This window comes from Stigmatopora argus, chromosome 6 (genome assembly GCF_051989625.1).
Source record: "Stigmatopora argus isolate UIUO_Sarg chromosome 6, RoL_Sarg_1.0, whole genome shotgun sequence".
NCBI classification, from domain to species: domain Eukaryota; kingdom Metazoa; phylum Chordata; class Actinopteri; order Syngnathiformes; family Syngnathidae; genus Stigmatopora; species Stigmatopora argus.
Window position 1 is genome coordinate 12,703,544 of NC_135392.1, and position 25,027 is coordinate 12,728,570.

The following is a 25,027-nucleotide window of genomic DNA, read 5'->3' on the forward strand; positions in this document are numbered from 1 at the left end:
CTAATGGGATTTGATTTTGGATTGGAGACGCATTGTGGCTACGTCCCCTCTCCCAACGACAATAAATTGGAACAAGCACAAAATGGCGAACGAGTAGTGACAGCGAACCCAGCCCAAGACGTTTCCCCGCCCTTTGCTGCATCATGGACAGACATTTAGATGATTAAATGGGTCGAGTGACGTCATTTATGAGAGGACCTCTCATTAAATCATGTCACCACTGCAGACAAACACATGCAAAACCTCAAAGACGAGTCACTAACTCCAAGACACAGCCAAGTGAATTTAACACGGCACGCTGTACATTCTCAGACAAACTGCATACGTACCAACAACACGAGACTGAAGCATTTCCCACGAGCTATTCAACTATCTAAACCCACCAGGAATACTAACATACCTGGTGTATATTCACTCACAGGCTGTAGGCATTAAGTAAAAAGACATTTTATTTTGTTTGAGAATATACAAAGCAGTGGCTGAAGTAACCAGATGTGACGGCTGGTTGTTAAAGAGGCAGTCTTGGACACAAAAGCGGGTTACCCAGCCATAAATGTAAACTCCTTAAGATAACAACAAACCGAGAGAGAAAAAAAGTCATTGTAAATGGTACAAACCTGCGTGGAATGCATACGAAACAAACAAGACCAAAGCGTTAAGATTTAAGAGGGGTTAATTGACATTGCCAAACAGAAAGCGCGCCTACTACAAAATGGCGGCGCTGGAGGCCCTTTATATTAACGAGCACCATCTGCTAGGCTAACAAGGGCGGCTGAGGATTAACTAGCAGCTTAAAAACCAACGAAAGGTAGCGCTTTAACTAATAATGTTCTTTATTATTATTATTAGCCCCTGCTTAAAACTTGTCTTTGGTCCTTGAAGTGAACACGAGCAGCTGCCTGAACGTTTTGAGCAATCGGCTGGTCAGAGCTGACATGATAGAGGTTGTGCTTACCAACTGAAGTGAAGCAAGGAAATGGAAATCAACTCGTCTCAGTATGGCCCCGTTTAGCAGACACAAAAAAGCTCATTGAAAGACCAATAAATAACATCTTGTAAAAAAAAGAAAAAGGAAAAAAAAGAAAGAAAAGAGGGCCACAATGTTTCACAACTCCAGTGCAATGTGAGAACATAAAGCACCCCAAAAAAGGTGGGAAACTAGAAAAAGCACAAGCTCTACAACACCATTTTGACCAGTAAGACTGAGCTGCATACAAAATGGCCCCTCCCTTTTAAGCCTCCACCTCAGCATCTTTTGAGTCTCCATTCTCCTCCGTCTTCTGTTTTTTGGTGTCCGCTTTCTCCTATCAAGCAAGGAGAGAAAAATATTACAAATAAAAATGGAAATGTGTAGCCTGAAGATTTGACAACAAAATGAAAAAGTTGGTACTGGAAGTGTTTTTTTTCCTTGTCCAATTCTTCAAATTTGGGAGAATTAAAAAGTTGAACAATTTGAAATAAATTTAGATCTGATAATATACTTTTTTTTTTTTTTACAATTGTCTCAATCAGGAAATTAAATATTAAATTAATTCCCTTGAGCATATTTTGAACCTTCCAAATTTTGAAGGCCAGTGTTTTTCAAATGTTGTTTTTCCTAAAGGCAACGCTATAACGGAAAGTTCGTCATGAGGTTGCCATTTATAATTGTTTTATGTTTAAAGGGTTTGTTAAAATTGAGAAAAGGTGAATTTGTTTGACTTATGGGAAATGTAAAATGCTTTCCAAGTGTAATAATTCATTATTTTCTAAAATATGACCTCAAATTACATTAATATACATCTATTTAAAAAATAATGAATGAAATGTTAAAATATTAACACAAAATGGAAGTTAACACTCAAGTATTTTTTTAAACTTTCATGTGTTGAACACTCCATTTGACAGTGATAGGCATCCAATCCAGATGAACTGGGATGGTTGGCATTATATTAATCATGTTTCAGTACCATTGACGGCCCATTTTTAAGGGGGGCTGGTTGGGCTGGCAGCGAATAATAGCTCTCCCATTCAAAATAGATTGAGGTCTAGCACCGTCAATGCCAGACAAAGAGATAATTAGGTGTCCTATAAATGGTTTAGGGGACAAAAGGTAAATGTGGAGAGTAGTTTTTAGATTCTCTGATGGAAAACGTGTAGTTATTTCTGTGTACTTGGGGTGTTTGAATTGGTTGACGAAATGTTTTTTTTTTTCCTGGGATGAAGGTACGTGACCAACCTCCTCTTCTTCAGCCACACGCTTCACAGGCTGTGCGTCCGTCTTATCAGCAGGGGGCGCCTCTTCCTCTGATTTCCCTGCTAGAAAAAAAGGGTTTTGTCAGAGTGTCATTCAAGAGAACGGGAATGTCAATTAAAGGGGAGTGTAACAACAGCAAATGTATTTAAATACAATTATGTACCCTCTCCATTCTTGTGTTCATCTTCCTTCGCGGCGTCTTCAACTTTGTCACTGTGATCAGCACCATTCTGAAGGGGGGAAAATGTTAAATTTAAACTCTGGTAATTGAAATAATCCACCGTGGACGCAAAAAGGAAGGAGGGAGGCTTTGTGGGGGGATGCTTTTTACTCTCCAGGGGATTAAGCACCAGCAGCAGAAGTAGCAGGCATTCTGGGAAGACACCCCCAATGGAGGCAGCTCGCTTGCCAACATCTGTGCCATTTTTCACAAGCCACACAAAGAACACACGGCCCAGGCAGAATGGCGACACCTGCACGATGAGGGGGCTTTTCGCCCTAAGACAAAAGCCCCCCCGCCCCCTTCGTAGCAGACTCCTCCAACTCACAGTGCCATTAGCAGGTGCGTCCACGTTGTCCTTCTTGTCCTCCTCCTTCTTCTCCACTTCAACTTCTTTCTTCTCTTTCAGCTCCTGAAAATACAAATACGCCGTTTTCCTTTCTGTACTTCAGTACAGACTCGTGCCGAGGCGACCTTCTCGGAAGACATCGTATTTTTAATCGAATCATTTGTCCACTAAATGGAGTTGCCCATTTGGTTGGTTCGGGCGCGCGCACGCACGCACGCGCGTGAGCGAGCGAGAGAGAGAGACGTGCATAGGGCTTCTCGTGCTTTTCCCGCCCACAGCAACAAAAAAAAGCACCGGCTGTTTTCTCCTCGCTTTTGTTCTCCCGGCCTCAAAAGCACCTTGTGCGACATTAAAAGCCCAATTCTTAACGAAAAAAATGTCAAACGAGGCTTAATTTCGCCCAAGAACGATTCCTACTAGACGTAGGCGTCGAATTTTTTTTGTTTATTGGCCATTTTAAACGAGAAACATTTCCCCAACCACCATTTTAGAGCCAAAATGGCAAACTAGGAGCAACCTCGAGTTGATGTGAGCAACTTTATCAACTTCTTATGCTTAATTGGTGACAAGTGGAGGTGAATGTAAAATGAATGAAACGCACCTTGGCTGTAACCTCTGCGGTCGCGGTGGTATCAACAGCTGTGTCTGCCATGTCTATTTTGACGCTGAGTTGAGTTTATTTGATTTTAATTCCAATTTTCAGCCGTCGTCGTCGCGGATACTAATCCAAGGACGCCGTGAGAGAAATGATGTCTGTTCGTCTCGGCTTTTTCTGTGGGAGCCGCTTGAAAAGCACTCTACTTGGAGGCAGAAGGTCAATTCGGTGCCCGATTGGACAGAAGCGTCGCATCTGACGTTTGATTGGACCAACGCGACGTCAGTTTCTTTGTGAACACCCGCCTTCCATGTCTTCTCGGCGCTGATTGGTTAGCGGTTTTAAAGCTCCGCTTGGAAATGACAGTTTTTTTTCTGTTGGTTTTTGTGGTTTTAATTCGAACAATGGACGCAAGTAGTTAAAGTTGTCGATTTATCTATTGTAGCAACTTTTTAATTGTTAACTTATTTATTAAAGGCTGGAGAAAGATAAGACTGTGAAACACGTTGCCATGCTGAGAACCCCCCTCCAAAAAGTTGGCATTTTCTGGTGTCAAATTACACTTGAGGAACCGTATACGTAAAAGAAATGTGAATTTTCACGATGAAAATGTTCACGATGAAAAACTTCACTAGATATTTCAAGAAATAATGGTTTTGTTAGTTAAGTATGTTTTTTTAAATAATTCTAAAATTCACCCTTCATTTATAATATTCAAAACATTAAAACGAAAAAAATGGCAGAAAAAAACCTTTTTTGTTAATGATCATTTTAAAGTCCTTTACTTAGATTTTGAATGTGTGCACTCCTTTTGGTTTCAAATTACATTTAAGGAGGACTTTTGTATTTACACATTATTGTTTGGGGAATGTTTGGACTATGGTTAAAAAATGAAAAATTAAAGGTGAATATTTTAACGTGAATTTGTTGAATTGCATCCATGAATTTGGGAAATACGTCATAAAAATGATGTAGGATGATATAAAGATATATATATATTTAATTTCAGTGAGTTATATATATATATATATATATATATATATATATCCCTTTTCTAAATTTACCTCTTCTATATAATCCCCAATAAAATGTAAAGTGCCAAACAAACGGAACACCTACCAAAATGTATTTGTAAGACTTACGTTTCTTGTATGAGTCAGCCATTTTTAGACCATAACTATAATTACTAATTAGGATCCTGTGCATATATTTTTTTAAATCCAGTTAAAATATCAGTTTTTTGTCCATATGCTATCAGACAAAACCTTATAAAATAAATAGTCTACTTCCTGTTAATGACTAAGCCTTCTAACCCGACCAGCCCGTTTTTTTTTCCGTCTAAAGTTTACTTCCGTTCTTCTTGAACTGGCTCATCCAACTGTTAAACCAAAGGAAGTGACAACGGGCGTCCGCCTGGCCTCACGCTCCTGTCGCATCAAATGAGGCCCGCTGGCCTAAAATCACCTCGCTGTCCTCTTCTGACTTTTCGTATTTTGCAGTTCTATCAAGACAGCCTATTTATTTTCCCAGATTGCAAAATTTCACTCTTTGAATGATGAACTGGGTTCAGTGTTAACGAAAAGGCTGCTAATGTTGCAGGATTTCTCTTTAAAGATGTTAAAGATTTCATGTAGCTGTCTGCAACATTCCACAAATCACATCGCTTTTTATTCTAAATACATTTGTTTTGCCAAATTTTTAACCTTCCCCAAGTGAGATATCAAAAAATGGCTATTTTTAGCACCTCTCCTGGGATCCTTTTTTTTTTGAGTTGCCATCGCGCCACTACTGCAGTTGCAGTTTTGAAGAGAGCCTCCGGGGCCCAAAGCCTATTTAGTGACTCACCTCACATTCAGAAATATAATTACGAAAACTAATTACACGCAGGGTTCAAAGGCGTGTACGCTTGGTAGGATCTGGGGCCTCTTTCATCACTCAGTCAACTGGATTACTGGTTTGCCCATAGAAAATAATGGCCATTTATATTATTAGGAAATAAATCATTAAAAATCCATTAGAAAAATACGAAAAAAATATGACGCAACGATGATGCGTTGGTCCACAGTTACAACATTTCACACCATTTCAACATTAACGCTGTTTGTACTGTTTCTCTTTTCACTTTTTTTTTTTACAGTAATGGTCTAAAGGTGTTTTAGAATTTGACGTTACAGGCAGCGTAGTATGGTTTAGAAATACACTATGGCGTGTTCTGACTTGCATTAAAATTCAGGTTATGGCAACATTAGGAATGAAGTCGTGTTAAAAACAAAGGATCTGTTGTGCAATTAAATAAATTCATTTATATCCTGGCCATTTTCCCCAAAATGAAATTACAAATTGATATAGTATTTTGAAAAGACAGAAAATTTCACAGTCTCTAAATAATACAATAAGGTCAAAAATCGACAGTGAACTAAAGGCGCTCATTTACCACTGTACTTAGTTTTTATTTTTACCTACAATCTAGAAGGGTTTTTGTACAGATATTAACAGTAAGTATGACTTTACAGTAACACTGCATTAGCTCTGCTAAGTAATAGACAATGGCATGTTGCGACTTAGTTGCCAGACAGGACTTTGCCATAAACTGAAGACACCCGATACATGAAATTAGTTTGGAATGTCTGTCATTCATTAACCCTGCTGAACAGTCTCACAAAGGTATATGTGAAAATGCACAGAAAATCTAATAATAGGGTTTAAAATGCACATTTTCAGTCCTTCAAAAACTTTGACTGGATTCAATTTCTGCTTTTGGGTTGTGTCGGTAAAGGCATAAATATTTGTGTGCCAAATCTGTCATACCAATCAACAAATTTGTTGCAGGGACCCTGAGGTAAAAAGCCAAAAGCGACTGATTGAACTGTGAACGGAATATGCTAAATTATTTCATGTGATTTTTCATCTCGATCGAGGGAAAAGAGGCAGCAGAGGTTGCCAGGATATTATTGTTAAAAAATAAATTGAGTAAAAAACTGCTCCAGTAACTTTACATTTTAATTCTATTTTTTTTTTAAAACTGAAATCATGGGAGAAAAATATGTATTATTTAATAGTGGGATCCACATGCAGCTGGTCCTAATAGTGACATCACATGCTTCTCAAATCTACTCTGTCAACATGGCAGTCAAGCGTCCTGACTACTGAGCTACTCAAGACTGGTCTGAGCAAGTGTCACGTGTATATAAGGTTCTAAAAACGTACTCCTTGAAAAGTTTACAGAAACTAGGCTAGGCTGCTGGCTCAGTAGTCAGCACATCAACAGCTACAGCCAAAATGTGGATTTAAACCCTAGTTGGAAAGGTAGGAGGAAGTGAGTGCAATGAAGGCACCACTATCAGACTGGTTACGCATTTCCAACTTTAAAGTCCCATTATTTTGAGTATTTTAGCACAGCTCCTCAGAGGTTTTATTTCCCAAACAACCATCTAAAATGTCACATCGGTGATGAAACTGTCTATGCAAGTTCGAACCCTTTTAGGAAAGTGCAGATGCCAGATTACGTAGCATTTAATGGCTTGAGTGCCTACAATAGAGACATGGGAGTATACAAGGGATGGCAGGAGGCATTACTCACGCTCTACTCTGGATGAGTGGAAAGTGGGCACCAATGGAATCGGGCGGGTGAGTGGAGGTGAATTGGGAGATTTCTTCTCTTCCTCATTTGCCCACCGCAACTTGTTTCCATCCGTGTTTGTGCAACGCGAGCTGTGACCTGTGTGCAGCCCATATACAGGTAGCCAAAAAAGAGAAAGGCATGCAATTGTGCAAACATTTTCAGCTTTTAACCACTTTTTTCCAGTCGGGCGACGGGAGGAAAAAAAAACATCACATGGAAACAGGCGAAAGGAATCCCTCACAAAAGACAAGCCTCTGTATTTGTAAGGGTGGGGATATTATTTTGAGACCCCCGACAGTTCTTCCGTGCGGTGACTTGATACACGATGGCAAGTAGGTTGGAAGCGTCTTGGTTTCAACTCCATTTTGCGAGGACAAAAGGCCATCCTGACTTGTGGAATGTCAGCACTCCCAGCAAAGTGGGGGCCTGTTAAAGAGCAGGGGTCAGGCTTAAGGTTGGGGGAGGGGAGTGTGGGCACTGATAATTGGAGGAATTGGTGTCCGCAATCGGAGCTCTTTTGTTTGAAACGGCGGGAGTCCCGCATGGTTCAGCGGCCTTTCTACTGTCATCCGTCGAATCCTGCGGCGCTCGGGGGACAACAGAAAGTTGACTTCTCGCTGGGAGCGGACTCACTTTCATTGATCAGTCTTTTATGAACATAATACAGTTGAACATCTGCATGGATGAAATTATTACAATGATCAAGACACTTGCACAAATACATTTAATTGTGTGGTTAATGGATTGACATCAATTCGAAAACAGGATTTTTACAGTATGAGCCTATATAGTTTTAACTTTAGGCCATATGACATTATAACAGATTAGTATATTAAATATAGCGTTGGAAACAAGTAGGAAAGAACAGGCCCTTGCACACCCATGAATTTCTTCATGGTGTGACCTTCACCGAAACTAATGCTGGATTGGGAAAGTTTGGTAAAAAAAAATAAACATTCAAATTCGGCGGTAATCAGAAAACATCTCCAAGACAAGTTTATCTGAGAACACTTTAAAATTACCCAAACTTTAGGGTATGGTTAGGGCCCTAAAACGACCACTTTCAACCAATTCTGCAGACTGTGTTCTAACCAAATTGCATCTTGGACACTTTCTTTTTTTAAAGAGTCTAATAATAGCACAAGTCAACTACATTTTATTTATTTTTTTAGGTGTAATTGTTTTTACGTTGTATGATACGGATGTCCTCCTGTTTTTTCAACGGTAAAAATGTGAGCGAGACTATAAATTGTCAATTAAAGAGTGTTCTCTGAGTTTATAATAAAAAGGATGCTTGTAAATCAGATCGAGTTTGGCTCACGAGACTTTGCCAACTTGCTAGACTCAGGCGTGTGCGGGTCTTTTTGGTGGACTGGCCTTTTTAATGTTGCCCCCAAGTAATAGCTCTTTGATGAGGATTTGCAAAATGCGAGCGCGTGCATGTTTGGAACCGTTCCCAGAGGACGAAAAGGATTTAAGACAGGCTTGTTAGCAACCGAAAAAGATGGAAGCCGAACATTTGGCTTTTGGGGGAAAAGCTTGGAAAGCTCGTGGAAGGAATTTTACTGCCGGTTTAATTAACGCCAATAACATGAGCGACAATTGCAGTTGAAGGGGACCTTGATTTCAAGGTTACCAGTGCTTTTTTCATTCACAGTGGTGGCAAAATGATACATTTGACTACTCATGTTTGTGGACTTTGTTAACATGGCAATGCTCCCAAAATACCTCATCTCATTTTCTGAACCGCTTTATCCTTACTAAGGTCGCGGGGGTGCTCGAGCCTATCCCAGCTAATTTCAGGCCAGAGGTTGGGTACACCCTGAACTGGTGGCCAGCCAATCACAGGGCACAAGGAGACAAACAACCATTCACGCTCACACTCATACCTAGGTGGCAATTTAGAGCGTCCAATCAGCCTACCATGCATGTCTTTGGAATGTGGGAGGAAACCGGAGTACCCGGAGAAAACCCACGCAGGCCCAGGGAGAACATGCAAACCCCACACAGGTGGACCGACCTGGTTTGAACCCACCTCCCCCACTGTGAGGTCAACACGCTAACCACTCATCCGCCGGCCACCCCCCAAAATACTTATAAAACAAAAAAGGTCACCCATGACTCCCCTCAATAATTAATGTCTCCAAAGTTATTTTTGTTGTTCCTCTAGGGAAGTATTTGATCCAGAAGAAGTTACATTTCACTAATCTGTAGTTCTCCTGTTTGCATACTACTGGAGATGAGTTCAAACCACCTTTTTCACCTCTTTGCTCCTCCCCCTAGTAGACTGTGTGAAAGTGGAAATTTCCAGTAATTCCTAAGTTTGACAAGAAGCAGCCTCCTACTCCGTTGCTCCTCCCTTATTTTTCCCGCTTTTCTTTCTACCTGCCCCTTCCTGCCCCTAAACCTCGCGACCTGACGGCATTCCACCCTTGTGCTGCCATATTGGGAACAACGTGACTCTGACGCAGAACATGAAACCTTAATCGGTTCATTTCAAATGCCTTTTAAACAAACCGGCCTAGGTTGACACTCTTAAGAATATGGAGTAGTATCCTGTGATACTGTGAATAATTTAAGAGGTTGAACTATTATAACATTAGTGATGAACAAGCGTTTGTATTTGGAATTGCGCAGCAGATGGTGCATTTGCATTCGGTGGGTTTCTCCCGAGATTGGACTGACTGGCTGGTTGTTGCACATTCACAAAGGAAAATGTTTAAAAAAAACGCAAGAATGAATTCTAATTGACATATATTGTTCATATTGATCCTATTCTACACTGCTTTTTTATGCTATTTCCTCTCCTGTGGTTATTGCTGCAGCGTGGTTCCCAAGTGGTGAGGACCACACGGTTCTAAGGTTGAGGTTTGAAACTCTGCTTTGGCCTTCTTATGTAGAATTTGCATGTCCCTTGCAGCGGTTTACTCCCACAACCCCAAAACATGCATATTCATTTCTTTGAAGACAAATTCTATTTTTGATCAGTTCATTTTCTTTGTTGTTTCTACCTGCTACAAATTTGGATCACAACTGTCTCCGGGAAACAAAAACTGAGAACAATGCAATAAAAGATACTTTTCCTATTTGCAATACACTTCCATGGTGGCATCACATGAAAGCCCAACTAAAAATCTGGAGCTGTTTTTAGAAAAAAATGCAACATTATTCTTTGATGTCACTCGTAATCTCCCCAAATTCAGGCAAAGAACTGTAGAACGCGGCTTCTTTCAGATATGGAGCGCGCCAATGAAGATTTAGATTTGGGTGTGATAACATGCCTGATTTCCTTTATTAGATTATGCAGAGATTATTTTGATTTCAGAAAATTTGCTAAGCTTTTGGCGGGCAGTTTTTGGATCCAGTCAAATGTTATTCTGTCTTTCAGTGACAAAATAAGGAGAAATAGCTATGTTATCAACGTCTGCGCTCTGTATCGGAACATAACCTGCTACATTCAGCCATAACACGACCCGATAATGTTCACCATTTGCGACCATGTTGCAAGCTGGTTTCCAAGTCAACTCAGCAAAAACATTGCGTTCATCTACATGCGCTTACTGGATAAATAACGGAATATGACTTTGGGTCATATCTGAAAGGGGTCTTTGACGAGAACTAATAATTTCTAGCCCAGGGGTGGGCAAACTATTCCACCAAGGCCTTTTGATCCTAAGTCTAAAGAGGAACCTTTCCACAAATCTGGTATATTAGAACTGCAATCAGTAGAATTCAGTCAGGTTCTTCTGTTTTCAGCACAACCCCCATTGGTTAAACTGTCTGTGCTGGATCGGTTGGAACAAAAACCTGCACCCACAGCGGCCCTTAAGGACCGGTTTGCCCACCCCTGTTCTAGCCAGAAAACTTCAAACTGTACTACATTTGAGCACTTGATTTGGGACATCGGTTTAAGGGCACATTTTGAAGGTTTTGGTCTGGTTTCTGACTGAACTCCCGAAACTCTCCATTTTAATCTTGGTCATTACTATCAAAAATTTTGATGATGGTCTGATTTAAAATATGTCTTGGTCAGTACTAAATTAAATTTCTAAAAGATTGATATCCTACTATTCCTTTCCAATTACCCTTGATTCATTTTTTAAGAGGCGGCCTGGTGGCTTGAGTGCTTAGCACGTCGGCCTCACAACTCTGGGGTCCTGAGTTCAAATCCAGGTCGGTCCACCTGTGTGGAGTTTGCAGTTTCTGCCTGAGCTTGCGTGGGTTTCCTCCGGGTACGCCGGTTTCCTCCCACATTCCAAAAACATTCACGGTGGGCTGATTGGACACTAAATCGGTATGGGTGTCCATGGTTGCTCGTCTCCTTGTGCCCTGCGGTCGACTGGCCACCAATTCAGGGTGTCCCCCTTCTTTGGCCCGGAGTCAGCTGGGATAGGCTCCAGCACCCCCACGACCATAATGAGGATAAAGCGGTTCAGAAAATGAATGAATAACTTTCAAAAGTTGCTCTTCTGAACTGCTTTAAGAGATTGAATTTAGAAGCAAATCTAACAGGGGCCCAAGACTTATGCACACACTACTACAAGAGGTTGTATCATTCACCTCAAACAATAGTGCAACAAGAGCAAGTGTGCCTCGACTGAGTTGCGCACACAAAAAAAACTTCAAATAAAGACGAGAGGCAGCTGGAGAGAACTTCAGCGTGCGCGCTGATGGCATGAGGCGCGCTGACCTTAGCGCCATTGTGCAACGGCAACAAAGAGCCATCTGCACAGCAACCAGGGGAGCAAACGAGGGAGTCGCTCACAGGGGAGATCGAGGGGAGAGGCTGGGTGTCATGGGGACTTTGCTAGCGAAAACTCACAACAAAAATAACAACAACATAGAAAAAAAGGGGGGCGAAACCATACTAGAAAACAAGGACGGGCCTCTCTCTCCTCTGTCAGCTAAGTGCCAGACAAGAAAGCTGCAGGCCTAATCACTCAAGTGCACATTTCCTGTCTGCAGCCTGATACAAAGAAGTCAAACAGGAGCCAAATATTACGCAGTAAGGGCAAGGTTTTTGTCGAAACTCCTGTTCCTAATGCAAATCCGGATTGCGGCGAACACAAAGACAAAATGGTGCCCGGAATATCATCCAATTTTTCACAGGTAAAAACAAGACAGTCGGCATTGCTTAGCAACAGCGGGTAGAAGAAAAAAAACACCAGGAGAAACCCTCTGTGCTGCCACCCAGTGGTCTATCTTTGAACACGTTGTAGAATTATTTATAGAAAAGGGAGATATGCAGAATGTTATTTGCATATATTAAGATTGACTCGATTGAGAGGAGGAAAAAAACTGTTTGAAAATGTGTCCACCCATCTGATTCGTCGGGAAATGGTCTCCGGGTGGGTGGTTGCCTAGCAACATCCCGAGATGAGGGGTAAGGGAGAAGGAGGGGGTGTAATAAGAGTGCTGGTGGTGGCAGTGGCGGTAGCATTAGGGGCTGTTATACATACGCCAATGGGAGGGACGGGCTCTGGGAGCAGGCTTGGGAAACTACCTGGCAACATTCCCAAATAAACAAACAGAAGAAGGGCAGTCTCACTTTCCAACCTAGATTGTGAGGCAATAGTCTATTTTCCGTCCCATAGAACCCAACCCGGCGGAAAGACGCAGTGGGGTCCCATAAGGACACCCTGGGTAAAAACCTCTCTTTTGAAGTAAAGTGACACCAAAGTAGAAAAGTGACCAATCCAGACGATCAAGCCAATCAAGGTGTGCAAATAAGAAGTAGCCAAGTAGGAGGAGATAAAAAGTGTTGCTGCAGAGATGTGTGCCAAAGGCAGGGGTGTGTGTGTGTGTGCGCGTGTATGTAGGGGGTGGGGGGGTGTTCTTCCACCGCTATAGGTAGCCACCATAGATGTCGTGCAAGCCTGGATGTCAAAAGGCAGAGTCAGCATTGTAATAGTGGCCATCTTGCAACAGAGATGAACTATTTTCTCCACTAAAGTACTCTTTGCTCACTAAAGTCTTGGCAGATTTACAAACGCTTTGGTTTCTGGGAAACTCTATTAAGTTGGCTTTTATTCTGACTGGATCTTAAAAGTTTTTATGATATAATTATTTTTAAATGACTGCAACTCTGATGTTGATGAGCAAGCAGGCCGAAAATGGAGCAATCTATTGTCATTTCAACATGCAGGCTCCATGGTTTTAATGTTTTAATGAGCTCTAAGATGGTCGACAAGTGAGCCATCCGTCCCATTGGCTTGCATAAAGCATAAGAAAACGTAGCGTATATATGATATCTATGTTTCTGCAGTAGGAGGTGGGTCAACGTGAGCTTTGAAGGCTCTTTGTCAGGAGCAGGAAATGAGCTTGTTTTGCGATTAAAAAGGGAGGGTTTCTATGGAGATGCAGGGCCGTGTGCAGGGCGGAGGAGGGGTTGGCTGCGAGAGTAGAATTTCAAAGACGTCAGCCTCTCCTCCATCACGTCTCCCTGCTCGCTCTTTCCATGGCGCCCCCTTTTTATCTCCTGTAATCTGTTTTGGTAGAGGCCGCGAGTGGGTTTATCTTAAATAAGCCCACCAAGCCATCAATCGACCAGTCGCTAATGTCTGGAGTAACCGTTCCACATCCTATCAAAATCCTTTAAAGCAACACAAGCTGCAGTTCATTACATCAGATTGACCCATTTTCATGCCTGTTCTTGTTTGAACAAGTGTCTGGTGACAACATTTCTACGATTTTGAAAGCTTCAAGTAAAACAAACTTTCAAATCCTTACAAATGGCCATTGTCCAAATACTTCAGGACTGCATGTGACGTTTGAATACCCAAAATAGTAACTTGCTTAGTGAATTGTTTCGCAGGGCTGGGGTAAAACTACAACCTCCTAAAATAAATCACCGTCTTTAGCTTTTCAGGAAACCGCTGTTTAGATAAGTTGACCTTTCAAATGGCTTTACAGTAAATGAAAGAGAAAAAAAACTCAACATGAGATTAGACACGTGAATAGTGTTGTGATTCAAATAAATGCTGTTTAGACAAAATGAGTTATAAGTAAAAAGTATAAGTAACAGATGAGTATATCTAGAAACTATTTTTAAACTATGGTATTACAACAGTAATCTCATTTTTAAAAATTATTAGGCACTTGCTAAAATACAGCTTCAGATGGAGCTGATGAATTATACCATTTTTAAAAATGTTAGATTTATTTTGGTAATCAGCCTCAAGTGCATTTTCTCAATCAAACATTGTCTATGAAAATGTATGACAACAGCCAATCAGAGGGTACCTTTTGTTGTTTATGACTTCATAGACTAATAAAATGTCTATTACATTAAGTTTTCAGAAAAAAACTACAATATCATAACCAAGTTTAGAAATCCAACCATATGCCCTAATTTGAGGTGAACTGTTCATTAAGCGGTAAATTGACTTATATTTTATCACCTTTCCACCTTCATGGCAATACATATTTCTTACATTCTGATTATTTTAAGATTGATAAATAAAGAAAAAAATGTCCAATGCCATGGGGCTTACAAAAATCCTCTCACTCGTGGAGCACATCCAAATCTCAGCATGTCAATTAGAATGACAAAAGCTTTTAGTGCCCCCAACCTTTGTATTGGCGCATAGCAGTCAGAGTCAAGTACTGAAACAGTACACTTTCACAGTACTGACCAAGGCCAGATGGCCGTTTACACATTAAAAGCCCAGCTGGCTACCAGGACCTCTTTATAGCCCTGCAACTAATTAGATCCAAATTAACAAATTGTAAATTACATTAAAAGGGACCTTTACAAAAACAAAAAACACTATAGGAAATTCTACTTTGAATTTATACATACCTTACATGGCCATTGGCATTTCTTCCAGAATGCGTGTACTTGCTCTGAAGCTTTTTGTTGCTAACTTTGACCCCAAAGATTCTCTTTGCATAACCTGTAAACAATACAAAGGCATGCAATGGAATATTTCTGAGGCGAAACAGACTACAAACAATGTTCTATTTATTTTTTTGAAATATGACTCACCCCTTCCAAAATTCTTTTGCGGAGTTCCCCCTGTGAGAGCGGCCGCTCTTCCTCATCCGCGACAAGCAAGTTGTCCACGTCAAATTCTCCACTGGGGATGTCAGAGACCACAGCCGTCAGCACTAAGCCTGCCAGTGTGACAGTACGTGTGCAAAATGTCAAATGTATAAAATAAAAGCTGAAACCTATGGATTGCAGGTTGCAGATCAACATTTTCCTGGAGCATCTCTGGGTCTTGGCCAAATAGAAATTTGGGAAGATCAGCAGAGTTGCATTCTTTGCCAATTTCCTGTAATCAAGAACAACAGACAGGTTATACATAAGTTTACTCTTGATGCCTAACAAGTTTGAATGAAATACATTGCCAAAATGTTACCTTGTTATCCAGAAAAGTTTGTATATTGAGGAGCTGGTTGGTCTTCTGCTCCACCGCACTCAAATGTTGCATGATGTTGTTGTCATTGATGGCATCCTCCATTTCACACTCCACTCGAGAGACAAGGCTGCTCACTCCTGTGAGAGTTTAAGTATGGGCTACTTACCAAAATTTAAGGCACGTGGAAAGGTTGTTTAGGCGTTTAAAGCCACCTTTTTTAACTTCCTCCAAAGTTTCGCTTAATATGGCGGCACGGTTTTCAAAGTCTTCTCTCTGTAACTCGGCCTCTTTCCGCCGTTCACCGACGTCTCTCATTGAGCAGCGATGGTCCTCTTCCTGTCGCAAACCTTTCTCTTGAAAGTGTTTCATTTCTTCCTGGATCTGAATGATACACACATTGAATAAGATGACCGGAAAGGCACACAGTGCGAGATGACAAAGTCACCTGGCTGATTTGCTCCCGCAGCAACTCCGCTTCATTGTTTTGCTCGTTTACAAAATTGAAGAGTCCAAAGTTACGGTCTTCATCTGCACCGGAAAACAGCAAAGTGCACAAAAGGTTGTACAGTAGTCATTGGACGCCTAAGTGATTAAGCAGGGGTTAAAATATACCTCAATTCCATTTAACTCTAAAGGGTAGAGCACAGTAGAAACTGACGTACCTTGGATGAACCTGCTGACCATCAATTCTGGGTCTTCCTCTCCTGTCACAGATTGAATTTGCTGAAAAAACACCTTTAAGTCATCCGGTGACTCCTCACTCGACTCTTTCGTCCTGTGCTCCTTTAAACCTTATTAAAAGATGATGTTGATATGAGAAAACACAACAAGAAAGAATGGGTCCCCAAAATAAAACATCATCTGAAATATGCCTCTGACCAGACTCTGTTCCCTCTTGGTCCATTTTCTCGCTGTATTTTGCGGTAATGAAGTCTTTGAGACTGCATTCGTGTGAAATAACCCTCTCGAGTTCCCTCATCTCTGTGTTGTATTGGAAGAGCTCCTTCTCCGCTTTCTCTCGTATCATCGCCAACTTGGACTGAGCCTCCACCCTAAATGCACAAGAAAGGGGAAACTGCATTAAAAATAATATGACATTCTTCTGAATGAAGCATAGGTGATTTTTTGTCAATTTACAGTAGTCATCTTAATGAGGAACATTAACAAGAATACATTTTAGTGTTCCGTTCAAATATAGATTTTGGATTAAAACTAAACGAACCGTGAGCATGCAACTGGCTAGCTTGAGATTGTGAATCAAACTTGTAAGCTGTTTCCTCATATTTTCTTATGATGAAACATGAATAAAACCAAATGTGTGAAATCCAATAAAAAGAATAGTCAAGACCTTAAATTAGTTAAAATTGACCTACGAAAAAAGCAAATGCTTAAGTCAAGTTTCGATTTATTCCTGACACAATTCTGATCATTTAAATACTGATTTTGCAACACCACTCTCTGATAGTGGAGTTATCGCAAACGTGACAACCAACCCTGCTCCCCCCTACAAAATGACAACCATTATCACTGAAGGTCCTGCTCAAACCTTGCATCGTGGGCTGCATTTGACAGGTGGATTTCTTCACTTATCTTCCTCCTCATGTCTTTACACTCCTACGGAAAGCAACCAGTCACAGCACAGAGTTTTATTCAACACTTGTTGCTAGGAAGCTGCTAGGAAATTTTCCGAGTGTCTCACCTGGAGCAGCCTGTCGTGAAGTCGCGTGAAACGTACGCGCTCGATTTGAAGAGTCTGTAGGTCCTCCCGGAGGCGACTGTTCTTGGTCAGCTGCTCGTTAAATTTGGTTAACCCCTGAGGAAATGCATACGCTTCAGAACAGTTTTGGCAATAACAAATGGTGCTTTGATTCTCACTCCTTGCAGTTTGTTCTCAAAAGTGCACATGGCCTCCTGATTCCGCCTGTGCGCAGACCTTTGGATGTCACTTGTGCTGGAGTTCCCTTTCCTCAGCCCTTTCAGCTTGATCTCCATGCTAGAAATCTGTCCACAAGACACATAAATCACAAAATCAGCAATATTTCACCAAAATTATTATTAGGAATGAAGATGGAGATTTTTTTGGAAAGCAAAGGCAGTCTGTCAGGCGCCGCAAATGACCTAAAGCCGATATAAAACTCTGATTTTTGTCTTCACCTCTTTTTGTAGCTCTCTTTGATGCTGAGTTTCCTTCTCCAACTCTTCATCCAGGCGCTCTCTCTGCTCTTGAAGCACTTTAAGGCTCTCTGCATTCGTTTTGTCCTTTTTTTGTCGGGACAGGCTATTATAAGCACTAAGCTTATGCTCCATTTCCTTCTGCTCGGCTGTCAGCTTTTCTATCTCCTGCCTTGCGACACAAATAGTCGTTCAGTTTAGGGGAAAAAATAATAGAAAATTCATAACACTGGTGATCTTTTGCCCTCACTGTTGTTTGCGGATCTGCTGCTGGGCCAAAATTCTGTAGGCCTGCCTGTCTGCATCCATAATTCGGTACTGTCTTAGTAGCTTGGCTTTCTCCAATTCTGTTGATATAATTAACATAATAATATAAATAATTAATGAATGAAAATGAATTACCTGTGACATCAACATCTCCATCGCTTGTGTCTGATAGGGCACGTCTGTGTATTCTTCTTCTGGACATGTTTATACTGCACTCTACAGGGCATAAAAAATGGAAACATTAGTTATTTGGCGCTACATTTTTGTATTTCACCGGATGTTAATTTTAAAAAAATACACTGACCCACAAAGCCAAAATTACCCACGTAAAAACAATATGGTGACGAATTAAATCGCGAGTCACTATAGGCTTCCGACTAGAAGCTACCCTGTTAAAAGCATACTGTAAGTGTGACGTTCAGAAATCTGATTTTAAAAAAAGGAACCTTACCGATTAAAAAAACCACGGATCCCTCTTTCGAAAGAATTTGTCTTGGCTCGAACACCAAACTTCAGTTGGTAGCAACCGTCACTACGTCATTTAGAACTACATTTCCAAGTATGCATCGCGGGAGTGGCATGTTTCAATGTGGTAGATCGGTGTTAAATTAACGGGACAATTATTTTGTGCGTGTTTCTAAATGTATTTCATTGGACACCCAAGATACATTTTATTGCAACGTGGTAGTACATGTGAAATTAATTATATAATATTTAAACATGATGCTACATTGGGAAACGTGATTTGTGCATAAGCAAAACCATTTTGTTTTGGCCCACTACCAATACTAGTCAATTAAAAAACACTAAAAGCACACACTGTTTCCTATATGTTACTGTTGATACATTTCTGTATGCCCCTATTGAAAAAAAACAGGGTAGCTAGACTAGATGACATCAATATTAACATTAATTTCTTGATATAATTGATCTTATTCAGAATATATGACACACTTTGTTTAGTGTTGTGTGGTTATTGGTCTTGTTCACTGCTAATCTGTGGCTCAACACTAGCTGCGCCTTCCAAAAAGTTACCAAAGTACTCCATGGTGTTGAGCTCAGGTTTCCTCAAAAGAAGATAACATTTTGGGAAATAGTAAGCTGCAAATAGTCCAAAGTTACCAAGCATATTGAAGGATATCAAAATAGTGTAGCTGTCTCTTTCATTCTGACCCATGTAGATGGGAACAAAGGAAACCCAAATAATGCAGTATATTAACGTGGAAAAGGTTATGTCCCTGGCAAGGTAGTACTGACGCGGCCGTTTCGTCGCCATCAAAGTGCACATGAAGGAAACGATGGCCATTAAAACGTTGAGGCCTTGCATCAAGGCCAGTCCGAGCAGCGGTATGACAGGACATGACAGAAAGGCTCTCAGGAAGTCGATTTCCATATTGGCCATGTACTCTGACAACGATGGGCCCTCTTGGACAAACCAGCCGCAGAAACCGGCCTGAACGGCACAGCAGATGATCAAAAACATCCAGCACGCGGGACCTCGAAGTGTCTGGAGGTGACGAGTGGCTTGGTCGTGGAATTCTGTTATTAGGAATATCTGGGTTTGGGGAGAAGTGAGAATAATTAATAAATAAATACAACACATGGATATTGAAAAAGTACAATCAAATTATTTCTTTAGTACTTCCGTATTTATTTATCTTGGTCCCCCAGGAGTATTTGGACTTCTTTTTTTTTTAAAATAATTTTATGATGGTGTTTTGTATTCCTCACCTGCAGGGAAATGGATGTGATAACAGAGAGGGCAATGGTTTGTAAAATAAAGGTGAGTGGCAGCTGAAGACGACACACTGCGTCCCTTGGTTGCCCAAGGAAGAGCGCCAGACTAAGGCAGGCTCCTATCAGGCTGAAAAGCGCCACAAAGGTCAAGGGTCCACCAGAGGCCGCCACTATGGGGGTCCGCCAGTGCCGCAGGAATATGACGGCCACGCCGACTTGACATAACAGCAGCGATGCCCCGCCTATTGCCAGATAAAGTGCTTCAGGTGCGTTCCAGGACAAGACTTCAAAAGTGGGTTCGCTGCAGTTAGTGCTTAGAGATTCTGACCATTGGCCCTTTGGGCATGGGGTACACTGGATGTCCTCTAGAAAGGACAAGAAGGACAGCAACAACATGAGCAAGGATCTCTTTTTTCCCCAGTTTTGTATAAAGTGACATTGACAGATTTAGACATCCAATCCATTTGAATTGGGTTTCAATCACCATCAATGGAACCCAAAGAGTTGATGAAGATAATGTGATGAATAGTTTTTTTTTTACTTCAACACCTTTCAGAGGCAGCCAAAATTTAACTTGTAAACCATCTTGCAAATTCCTTTAAAAAAAGGGTTTACTAGATGTTAATATTACCATTTTTGGCCTGGTAAGTGCCTGGCAGACAGTCAACACAATCAAAACAACACGAATGAAAGCCTTTGACTCTTTGGATTTGACCGATCTCACATGCTGCTGAACAGGTGGACTTTGGTACCTGCAAAAAATAATGGCATCACAGTTTTTTGTGTTTTTTTGTTTACTGAACAAAAACACCATAAAGACAAACGAGGTAACAAATTACCAGTACATTTTCAGTGTGCCATTTGAAACGAGACTTGTTAATGCGGAGCTCTTCCTCAAAGCTTCCAACAACCAGAAAACCCAAATTTGAGTCGGTCCAAACCCACTGGATCACAACGAATCCAATGTTGGGGTTTCCGCTACTGTCAAACACTAAGTGTTTGCCATTTATATTAAAGGATGTGTTCTGTAACACCCTCAACAACTGCGGAAACATACAAAAACACATGAATTTGTTAGTAACAAAACCAAAAGGGCATCTTTACGACATATAAGGTTCACCTTCCAAGGAAGAATTCTCGTCTCCGCATCCCATATGCAAGTAGAAGAATTGCACCCAAGCATGTTATGCAAAGACTGAGCCACACTGTAGATGGCGGCATATACACTAAAAGAAATTCTCATTACGGCTGGATCCACGACTAAGCTCACGTTGGCAGGTGACAAATTCCAACATTGTGGACAGGGATTTTGGACCTTTGATGCATCGTAGGAAGTCTTTTTCTGCTCGCTCAGTTTGGTAAAAAGAACCTCTGTGTAGGCCGGGAGCAAATCCAGCTTCTTTGTTTTGTAGGTGAATCCGATGACCGTACCAATGGATTGCATGGCGGGGATGGACGTTAGACGGTTGTCAAAGACCCAACTTGCACTGGCTATCCACACACCCTTTATTTTCCTGTTGATAACCTATAAATGAAGGCTATAAATTGTAATTCTTTAATGCATCAAAAATGGTTAATTACCAAAATTAAGACAATTAAAGACCAATACTGCACGTAGACTGAAGACGGACGGGGACATACATTTTTGGGTCATTTAGGCCACAAATTTAACATTTGGTGCACAAATACACGACCTAAAAATGTGCTGTTGATATATATATGGGTGTCAAGTCTCAGTTGTAATAATATTTTTCTTCAATTAAAGCAGTCAAATTCAACATGCCATATTTGGTAGTGAGAACACTCTTGGGCCTGGTGCCCCAAAACGTCATCACTCTTTTTTCTTCGCATTTCATATTACTTTCCCTGCTAATCCATTAGCAAAAGATAGCTCTTTACAAACCTATCCTGCAAGTTTGATGATAACCCCCTTTTTTTGTAAGGGTTTTTGTTGTATGCCGTGAAAACCGGGGGATTACTGCAGAAATACTTTACAGTATTCCCCCGTTTTTTGCGGTACACCACGAAAAACTGGGGAAAATATTTATATGTATATATCCATTTATCAACAGCATCCACAGTGTCTTCTTTCATATAAACCTTAAGTCTTCACTTGCCTCTTTAAAGAAGACCCCAGCTGGATCCGGAAGAGAAAAGACCAACACCACTTTGACTTTGCTGGCTTGGATGTTGTCGACAATATTTTGAACCGTTTCTACTGGGTCGGTGTAGACTGGAATCATGCCCTTGTAGGCCACGCACATTGACGTGGACTCGGCTTTCTTGGTGAATTCCTGTGCACCTTGTTGGCCAAACTCTTCATCACTGGCTACCACCGCCACCCAGTTCCACTTAAACTCCTCCAGCAGAAGCACCATGGCATCAATCTGCAACGTGTCACTGGGCACCGTGCGGAAGAACGACGGGTAGATACGCTTGTCGCTGAATTTGTTGCTGCTGGCACCAAAGCTGATCTAAAGTGGGAACACAAACGGAATTTTACGTTTAAATGAAATATTCCAACGTGACACACAGTGTGCCGTGTTGCCGTCGTTTCATAACTGAAACAACTCAGAAAAAGCAAATCAGAATATTTTGCAGTTTAAGTTGAATATAACAGAACTGTATTTGATGAATGTACTGTGGGGAATAAAAAAAAAGATTGTTCGAATATTTAATTCAATCAGTTTGTAGAGTACCACTAGTGGAAGCCCACGTACCAAGTAGCGGTACTCATACCACACATGGAAAAGCAATGATTTATATAATTTCACATATCCTTGAAGGATGAAAAAAGTGAACGATGTAAAGGCTTTACTGTAAAATCTATTCCTGAATTTTGCAAAAAAAAATGAAGCCAGTTTGGCGACAGTACCAGTTTAGTCACTTTTGGCTATGTTTCTCGGTGTGTATCAATCCTAAGTAGTAATTTGGTAGACATGTTGGTCATGAGTTGACCCGCATGAAAACTACCATTTTGGTTGGAAGCAGTAAATATAGGTTCATTTTTAGAGCATTTTTGACTCTTCGTCATGTCTTGTGAAACTTAATATACCATGAAAACACACACATTAGTCGTAATTTACATCCAGTCCGCTGATTACAAGTCATTAAAATAGTTGGAGATTGATGAAAAACCAAACCTGAGGCATTAAGAAGAATCCCAGAACTTTCCCAATGGCTGACACCATTTCAGAGTCATAGGGGCCAATCACGGCCACCACGCTTGTCTCGTAGTCGGTGTAGTTGCACTGCACTGACAGCTCCTTGCTGTTTTTGGCTGTTAAAAAAGAGATGGCGGGCCTGACAATAACCGCAGTTTGTCTGCACGTGTCCTGGATTTCATAACCCAGCTTGATGCCGGGGAGCAGCGATGGGTTTGCATTGACTTCATCCACCGCAAATTTCATCACCACTGCAAGTCCCAGTTCCAGTTCATTCAAACTGGGGAGAGAATTAAAGAATGACAAAATATGGCTACCATTTTTTAAAATGACAATTATACATAGCTCAAATATAAAGTCAAACGATTTTTAACTTACCGTTCACAGCTGATGTCGTTGGGCTCAGTCCTCTGGCTGAGGTTGCTGCTCAACTGGTTGATGGCAAAGAGCCCACCTAGCATAATATCGCCTGATAAATTGAAGAGGCTCGTAGAAATATTCTGAAACCATGCAGGTGAAGTCATGGAAGTCATCTTAAATACCCCAAGAAGTAGCAACAGAGGAAAACAGACAGCCATATTGCTTTGGTGTGTGGAATCAGGCTGGAAGGTTGCACTCAGCACTCGCAGGTGTACCGTGAAGGATTTTGTCATGCAAACTCACCTGTAAGGTGAGTGTGCCATTGTCTCCTTCAATTTCCGATAGCTTGACTCAAATACAAGCCGTCATGCAAAAATTGGAGGTGGGTGATGGTGGCGAATGTAAAAAAGGAGCCACATCCATGCTATGTAAGGATTATTATTTTTATTTGAACAATTACCTGCATATATTCTTTAAATACTGTGAAAAATGACTTCTGTAATAAGGCAGTATACTCTGTATTTTACGTTTCTATTTTACTTCCTCCTGTTTCTATGTAAGTGTACCTAAAGATTATCTAATCACTTGTTTTAAGACATGATTCATTAACAATCCACAAATTCCAAGTGCTAACAAATGTGCAATTCATTTACTATGCCCTTCCTAAACTATGTGTGAATAAAATTGCTTTTGTTTTGAACTGTGTTCGTTCATGCAAGCGCTGTTCAACTGTCGGCCAAATTTCCCTGACATTTGTTTGTGGCCTCTTTAATTCTCTGAAAAAAAGATGAGACCTTAATTTCAATAACACAAATGTGTTTGGATTGCTTCTTCAATTTGGTTTGTTTTGTCTTCCTTCCCCTCACCGTCTCAGTTTGCATCAACATTTTCATAATCTTCACCCATGCAGTCAAATTGACACATTTCCCCTGGTATATTTCCATAGACGTACACAAGACTGAGTATTCCCAAACAACATTGATTTTGTTTTGCTTTTGCTTTGTTAATTTCATTTTCTGCAAGAAATTGCCACATGTCCTCACTTGCAAACTTATGACGTGCGATTCCTGCGCTTGCAAACCACCATCATCTTTTTTAATCACGCATCTTTTCGCCGTTTTTGAAGTTGTATCAGAGCCCGTTCAGAGATATAAGAGGAGGTATTCTCCTGGTTATCTCATTTTGCCATCTTGACGCAAGTCTGCTGTTCTGACTCAATGTCTTTCTTTGATGCGACTTATCTTTTTGTTTTTTGTTTTGTTTTGTTTTTTTCAATTCCCCGACTGCATCGTCGACCATGAACTAGAGAACCACTTTGAGCCTCTTTAAATTTCCCCCAAAACAGGTGATTTTCCTCTTTGGTGTACAATTTCTGCATGCACCTCAACCAGTAGGTGTCAGATTTGCGTCTTGTATATCTGCTTCACCCGCAGCGCTTCAATCACAAAATCCAACCCAAACCACATAAATATTGAAAATGCATTTGCATGGAAGCAGTAAGTATTTTAGATGCAGCAGGCAAGCCTGGAGGTTTTCCAGTAACCGAATACATGAAGCCACCCAGGAACACAGTGCAGTGATCTGATCAGTGATTATCGCCTTAAATCTGAAGAATTGCACGGCTAGCCTTTGTGTGTTTATACACTTTATGGGCTAACCTGCAGAGGAGGCAAAAATGATTGCACAACACATCTCAGATTGAGACAGCACTGATATTCTTTTGCAAAAAGGAACACGTTGCCACTTCTGAAGCTTGCGCTTCCATGAGAAACGAAGAGGAATACCAAGCACTTCCCTCTCATTACTCCCCTCTACCCGCCTAGTGGTCAGATCAAACTGGCTGTCTAATCTCCATTGCTGGCTTGAGAAACACTGGGCCCGTTGTTGACATGCTGGCCTCACACCCCCACAGCCGCTGACAAATTATTAGCCAGCCCCTCCG

At 41.0% G+C, this 25,027-nt stretch overlaps 2 protein-coding genes across 4 annotated transcripts in view; both read right to left on the reverse strand.

The window, feature by feature from the left end:
- Positions 1 to 431: 431 nt before the first annotated feature.
- Positions 432 to 3,600, reverse strand: LOC144076057 (uncharacterized). Of its 2 annotated transcripts, none has more exons than XM_077603609.1 (5): positions 3,407 to 3,600; positions 2,785 to 2,868; positions 2,400 to 2,466; positions 2,219 to 2,295; positions 432 to 1,304 (listed from the first exon to the last, which is right to left on the reverse strand). In XM_077603609.1, exons 1-5 carry the CDS (start codon positions 3,455 to 3,457, stop codon positions 1,233 to 1,235), a joined length of 351 nt encoding a protein of 116 aa, XP_077459735.1. In that variant the 5' UTR covers positions 3,458 to 3,600; the 3' UTR covers positions 432 to 1,232. The 2 variants fall into 2 exon arrangements, with proteins under 2 accessions (XP_077459735.1, XP_077459734.1); XM_077603608.1 differs by having other exon boundaries at positions 2,219 to 2,298; positions 3,407 to 3,599.
- A 2,078-nt stretch (positions 3,601 to 5,678) lies between these two features.
- tas1r3 (taste receptor, type 1, member 3) overlaps positions 5,679 to 25,027 on the reverse strand; it is a 59,492-nt gene continuing 40,143 nt past the window's right edge. The window contains exons 4-26 of one of the 2 annotated variants that reach the window (XM_077602701.1): positions 23,104 to 23,179; positions 22,705 to 23,005; positions 21,679 to 22,035; positions 20,682 to 21,086; positions 20,407 to 20,604; positions 20,193 to 20,313; positions 19,556 to 19,926; positions 19,082 to 19,379; positions 17,960 to 18,040; positions 17,808 to 17,904; positions 17,540 to 17,729; positions 17,261 to 17,386; positions 17,085 to 17,198; positions 16,932 to 16,999; positions 16,265 to 16,437; positions 16,048 to 16,176; positions 15,831 to 15,913; positions 15,598 to 15,766; positions 15,386 to 15,522; positions 15,195 to 15,298; positions 15,010 to 15,100; positions 14,824 to 14,917; positions 5,679 to 7,697 (exon numbers count right to left, since the gene is read on the reverse strand). In XM_077602701.1, coding sequence (XP_077458827.1) covers positions 14,825 to 14,917; positions 15,010 to 15,100; positions 15,195 to 15,298; positions 15,386 to 15,522; positions 15,598 to 15,766; positions 15,831 to 15,913; positions 16,048 to 16,176; positions 16,265 to 16,437; positions 16,932 to 16,999; positions 17,085 to 17,198; positions 17,261 to 17,386; positions 17,540 to 17,729; positions 17,808 to 17,904; positions 17,960 to 18,040; positions 19,082 to 19,379; positions 19,556 to 19,926; positions 20,193 to 20,313; positions 20,407 to 20,604; positions 20,682 to 21,086; positions 21,679 to 22,035; positions 22,705 to 23,005; positions 23,104 to 23,179 — 3,782 coding nt within the window. In that variant the 3' untranslated portion in view covers positions 5,679 to 7,697; position 14,824. Of the gene's footprint in view, positions 7,698 to 14,823; positions 14,918 to 15,009; positions 15,101 to 15,194; positions 15,299 to 15,385; positions 15,523 to 15,597; positions 15,767 to 15,830; positions 15,914 to 16,047; positions 16,177 to 16,264; positions 16,438 to 16,931; positions 17,000 to 17,084; positions 17,199 to 17,260; positions 17,387 to 17,539; positions 17,730 to 17,807; positions 17,905 to 17,959; positions 18,041 to 19,081; positions 19,380 to 19,555; positions 19,927 to 20,192; positions 20,314 to 20,400; positions 20,605 to 20,681; positions 21,087 to 21,678; positions 22,036 to 22,704; positions 23,006 to 23,103; positions 23,180 to 25,027 lie in introns of both variants that reach the window. The other variant, XM_077602700.1, reaches the window with a different exon arrangement.

Bases quoted from the DNA above. Each gene is read 5' to 3' on its own strand.
- LOC144076057 (XM_077603608.1), bottom strand. From the start codon at position 3,457: ATGGCAGACACAGCTGTTGATACCACCGCGACCGCAGAGGTTACAGCC. The intron at 2,467-2,784 runs GTGAGTTGGAGG...TCCCCCCTTCAG, and splicing joins ACGCACCTGCTAATGGCACT to AATGGTGCTGATCACAGTGA. The intron at 2,299-2,399 runs GTACATAATTGT...CTTTTTTTCTAG, and splicing joins TGAACACAAGAATGGAGAGG to CAGGGAAATCAGAGGAAGAG.